We start from the raw sequence: 5,340 nt of genomic DNA on the forward strand, positions 1-5,340 counted from the left end.
ATCTCGGTTTCCGGATAAACTTTTATGTAAGTGAAAAATCAGAGGTGGTTAGGTTTATGAAGGGTTTCGTGAAAGATCGAAGTTTGTTCTTACGCCTATTCTTCTATGGTATTGTGCCTTCCTTCAGAGGTGAAAGGTCCATCTTTTATAGGTTCGACTGTGAGTTTTGGGGATTCTTACACTCTGGAAAGATAATTGTTTTACGTGGCGGTGGTAATGTTACGACATAAGCTCTGTTTTTCCAGGGATATTAAGCTGAAAGTAATGGTCGATGCGTTGAAACTGGACGTTTTACCACCGATTTCTTAGGCATTTCCTAGTTTACGTACAATTAACTTTTATTTCAGATAATGGTACCGTTGAAGTTTCGTACCATTTGTTCGAGAGCTCTGCGGGAAATATCTCGTTCACACCCAAGGTAAATTTGTGTTTCAGATAGTTTCCCGATATATATATATATATTTATATACTCGCAAATTTGTGTTTCAGGTAGTTTTCTTCTTTTTTTCAGGTAGTTTTATACATTTTCTTTTTTTTAGGTATATTATGAACGTGAGCGAATCCATGTACTTTTATTACGATTACAATTTGATAAGATCGTTAAATAGTTGTATGGGGAGATAAAGGCTTAAATCATGTGTTTAGAAGAGTCTTTTATCAAAAATAGTGTGGGGGACTTTTTACAACCACTTGCTCTTTGGATATGCTGAATAATTATAAGAGATTAAATATAAGTCATGTATAACTTATGGATTTTTCCTTATCATTTCCGAATATCTTTTTTGCCGTAGCAATAAAACAGTACTTGTGATAAATGATACACTTAAATTATACACAGAATCGTCTTCTGTTTAGTGAAATTCAGATATCCATCCATCTTTTATTCTCATTACTAAATCATTCTTAAATTTCCAGTACTAGCACTTTTCCAAATGTGTAAAATATGTAAGGATATCATTCATTGCAGAAACTTCTCTTCGAAGGGGAAGAAAGGATCAACAACTTCGCATTATGCTACTGCTTCTCCACTTGTAGAAAAACTCAGTGTATGCTTTCCTTGTTGTAAGACTTAGTTAAGTGCTTATTCAGCGAAGCAATTTATTGAATCTTTAAAATGAGAAAGCTATAAGCGGGAGAGTTTTGATGCACTCTCAAATTCCTCATAGAAGGAATTTTTCAACTGTGGTGCTTCTGTTTCAGAATTCTATTGATATCAATAATGTATCACTACGGGAGCCAGTACCTGGACTTTCAGAAGCAAGATATCTGAAACAAACTGATGTCAAACCGTTCGATACAAAATTAACAGTATTAGAAAATGGGCTTAAAGTAGCCACGGAACCTCATTATGGAATGTACTGCACTGTTGGAGGTTTGTTCATCTTTTTTAAAGGAGAGTGATCTCATCAGTTCAAATGAAATGTGGTGAATGTGGTACAATTGATCATTTGGTGATTGCACCACTTTATGGACAGGTGCCGATCTCTTAAAATTGGCATTTTGTTTCGTCAGTCAAGCTATCGTTGTATTCATATACTGCTTTTTTTCTGTAATTTTATTTACGACTACCAAGTTTTACCATTTTTTGACCTATTTTTTAAAATCAAACTCTAATGAAGTCATGCCGAATTTTCAAAAGTGGATTTGCAGTTGCTATAGATGCTGGTTCACGTTATGAAGTTGGCTATCCATTCGGCACCACTCATTTCATCGAAAAAATAGCTTTTACAGTAAGTGTTTACTCATTCAGTTGTACTTCTTTTTCACTTGCCTTAAAATTTCATTTTGGGGTTATTAGGATATTAACTTTTAAATTCCTTGACTTTTCCTGTCCATCGTGCCATTTTTTTTGGTTTTTTCATTAAGAACTATACCCATTATGTGAATAACGGGTTAGAATATAAACAGATTCCACAATGCTTTTTTCTTTTTTCTTTTTTTTTTTTTTGCGAATATTTACTGTCATATATTCGAAATATGAATGGAAGGATTGAATAAGCCTTGTTTTAGGGTACGCCATCTTTTCCAAGTAGGGAAGATTTGTTCCGTTTATTGGAACAACGTGGTGCTTTAATTGATTGTCAGTCGACTAAAGATACATTTATCTATGCATCTTCGTGTCAAGTCGATGGTTTCCCTGATATAATAAGGTTGATTGCTGATTCGGTGCAAAGGCCGATTATTAATTCAAATGATGTAAGATTTTAATCACTAAATACGAACTGTTGAAGCAATAATTTTTAAGACTGCACGCATTCAGAAGAGAAACTTCCCCTTTTTATTATGTAGAACTCGAATGAATTGATAAATTTTACAGATAGAAGATGCTCGATTAATTATTGATTTCGAAAATAAAGATATGAATTCGAAACCAGAATGCGAACCCTTACTTACCGACTGGATACATGCTGTAATCTTTTTATATTTTGGCGGATTAATAAAACTGAACAAATTTTAAATTGAGTGAGTTAAAATGAAGTAAACTGGATCGTTTTGAACCGATTTGTGCTGGATATAGAACTGCAATTTGTGGTTATATATTATCAGATTTGGATTATTAAGCTTTCTTTTTGCAGGCAGCTTATAACAGTAATACTTTGGGTTTCTCCAAATATTGCCCCGAAGAAAGCATAATGGCCATAAATCAAGAGCATATTTATACATTCATGAAGCAGTATTACAAGCCAAACCGCATAGTAGTTGCCGGTGAATATTTCTTTTTTTAGATGTGCCGTATTTTCCTATTACCGACTCTTTTTTTTATTTATTGAAGATATAGTGGTAGGCATCTTATCATAATTGGAAATCTAATAAACTGGTCTATTACAAGATAAGCACATATTTCGAAACACTGAAGCCTTATAGAAATTTTTTCTTCCCTGTCAAAATATTTTTCTTCCACTTTTTGAAATATTCAGCTCTGTTTCAAAATTTTTACGCAATCTTATCACGATCTAATGGTTACAACTTTCCAGCTGAATACATCGTAATCACTTTTAAAATTTGCAGGTATTGGTGTTGATCATGATGCTTTAGTTTCTTTATCTAGAGAACTTTTCGATGGCTCGAAAACTGCTTGGGCGAAAGATCCGTCAATACTTCTTGAAAAAAATCCTCCAATAGATGATTCAATAGCGCAATATACTGGTGGAGAAAAACTTGTAAGCTTGATTCTAAATATCTACGGCAGTTTTAGTTCGCATGGTTTATATTACTGGGATATATTATTAAATATTGCCTAAGAATTCCAATAATTAAGATTTAAAAACACAAAATTAGGGCAAAAAATTTGTCATATTTTAGATTACAAAGGATCTCAGCTGCATGGCTCTTGGTCCAACACCGTATCCTAATCTTGCTCATTTTGTTCTCGGTTTCGAAAGTTGTGGATATCTTGATGACGATTTTGTAGCTTTCTGCGTATTGCAATCGTTAATGGGAGGAGGAGGTAGTTTTAGTGCTGGTGGACCAGGTAAAGGAATGTATACGAGGTTATACGTTGACGTCTTAAACAAGTAGGAGTTTATTTTAGTTTATTTAGGAGTTCATTTTATTTTGTGTGTTCCCATCTTTTTGTGTTCTCTGCTAAAAACTATTGTGCATTTTCTTTAAAAATATTGTTGAACATAATTGCCAATTTGCTGAATTTCAGGCATCATTGGATGTATAATGCAACAGCTTATAACCACGCTTACAGGGAATCTGGAATTTTCCACATCCAAGCATCTAGCGACCCATCACGGGTTCAGTTTCCTAACATAGTTTGCTGATTTTTTCTTGATATGCACATAGTTCGTTCTTTTCACTTAAATTTTTAGATTGATGAAACAGCCCGAGTGATATTGGAACAGTTTTTACGGTTACCTGAAGGAGTGGAAAACGAAGAATTGTCTCGGTCTAAGACCCAGTTGAAAAGTCAGCTGATGATGAATTTAGAAGTACGACCTGTTATGTTTGAAGATTTGGCTCGGCAAGTTTTGGGACATGGTTACCGGCGGAAACCGAATGAATATATTGAAAAAATTGGTAACTGTTTATATTTTTTGATTGTAGAAATTACCTTGATTACATCCACTGATATAACTGTAGATGCAGTTCCTCGATGTTAACCGAAAGCAAAACTATTAATTAAGAAGTATAAGTTTATGTAGTACTTGGACTTATTGGCATTTCCTTAATAATAATCATTTGTCAGATCGAATAACAAATAGCGATATCAAGAAGATAGCAGAACGTATGCTGTCGAAACGTCCTTCCATTGTTGGTTATGGTGATATTAAGCGTATTCCACGTTATGAATTAGTCGACAAGTGTGTAGCAAAAAGAGAGCTTGGAGAACTCAAGTCGAAAGGATTTTTTCGCTTTTAAAATGACAGGTTATTATTTAGGTATATTTCGGATCGTATTAGTGTTGATTATGGATGTCGTGAAATTTTGATTTGTTCTGTTTTAAATTTCGTTTTTTTCAAGTAATTACATCCTTTTCCGAAAGGTCCACATTCACTTTTATGCGCAAATTTTTTCTATGGATCTGAACGTATAAATATTAGTGCCAACATTTTCACTTAATTTTATATTATTTACCTACATCAGTATTGCTTCTTGTTACTTCCCGATGTGTAATCTACAATTTCCAGCGCAGATTGTTGGGATTTGTAGAACTTCATATAATTATCTTACATTTTCTTAGGTAATTTGTTAATTCTCCAAGAAATATTTCTGTGTAAAATCCTGCGTTTAATAAAAATGTAGTTCGATATAAAAATGTGAGGATAATAATACTTCATCCCATCGATATTGTAAAAATAACTTAGGTTTTTGCTTCCACTAGCCTCCTTAGTTACCTAAACTTCAGCTAAATATATCCTTTATTCTGGTGATGCAGCTGTATGATAAGGTTAGCATAACTTTCTTTAGGTATGCAAAAAATGTCGATTTGCACAAAAATACGCGAAGTAAATGTCATTCATGAATAAGAAAGTTGAAGATGAAAAATTTTTTTGAATGATACAAAAGATGTTTTGTGAAATATCCCAATTGCGCAATGTCCACCCCAGCAACAATTACATTTATTAGATGAAGAGGCAAATTATTTCTTTCCGACTAACAGATAATAATTTCCACTGTTGCTAGGAATTTTTAGCCCTGATTGTAAGGTGAAACTTATCGATATTAGTAATTGAAATTACCAGTATTTGAGCTTTAATGTTTTTTGGAATACCTCAGATAGAGCTCGAGTTCATTTGTCCATTTCCGACTCCTACTGACTGCGGTTGCTTGGATAATAGCCAGGATTTTGTTGGCTCTTTACATTTCAACCGAAGGAACGAAACATTCACT

The 5,340-nt window shown here is 33.6% G+C and overlaps 1 protein-coding gene across 1 annotated transcript; it reads left to right on the forward strand.

The window, feature by feature from the left end:
* Positions 1 to 341: 341 nt before the first annotated feature.
* LOAG_01204 (peptidase M16 inactive domain-containing protein) lies at positions 342 to 4,836 on the forward strand. The gene is made up of 11 exons (XM_020445673.1): positions 342 to 418; positions 968 to 1,046; positions 1,201 to 1,372; positions 1,651 to 1,730; positions 2,011 to 2,196; positions 2,318 to 2,410; positions 2,577 to 2,706; positions 3,010 to 3,161; positions 3,304 to 3,743; positions 3,819 to 4,026; positions 4,196 to 4,836. Exons 1-9 carry the CDS (start codon positions 351 to 353, stop codon positions 3,517 to 3,519), a joined length of 1,176 nt encoding a protein of 391 aa, XP_020303893.1. The 5' UTR covers positions 342 to 350; the 3' UTR covers positions 3,520 to 3,743; positions 3,819 to 4,026; positions 4,196 to 4,836.
* The last annotated feature ends 504 nt before the right edge of the window (positions 4,837 to 5,340 follow it).

The sequence above is a fragment of the Loa loa genome (genome assembly GCF_000183805.2).
Source record: "Loa loa unplaced genomic scaffold supercont3.344, whole genome shotgun sequence".
Classification (NCBI taxonomy): domain Eukaryota; kingdom Metazoa; phylum Nematoda; class Chromadorea; order Rhabditida; family Onchocercidae; genus Loa; species Loa loa.

Coding starts and splice junctions, on each gene's coding strand:
- LOAG_01204 (XM_020445673.1), top strand. CDS start 351: ATGGTACCGTTGAAGTTTCGTACCATTTGTTCGAGAGCTCTGCGGGAA. Junction 419..967: donor ATATCTCGTTCACACCCAAG/GTAAATTTGTGT, acceptor CATTCATTGCAG/AAACTTCTCTTCGAAGGGGA. Junction 1,731..2,010: donor TCGAAAAAATAGCTTTTACA/GTAAGTGTTTAC, acceptor GCCTTGTTTTAG/GGTACGCCATCTTTTCCAAG.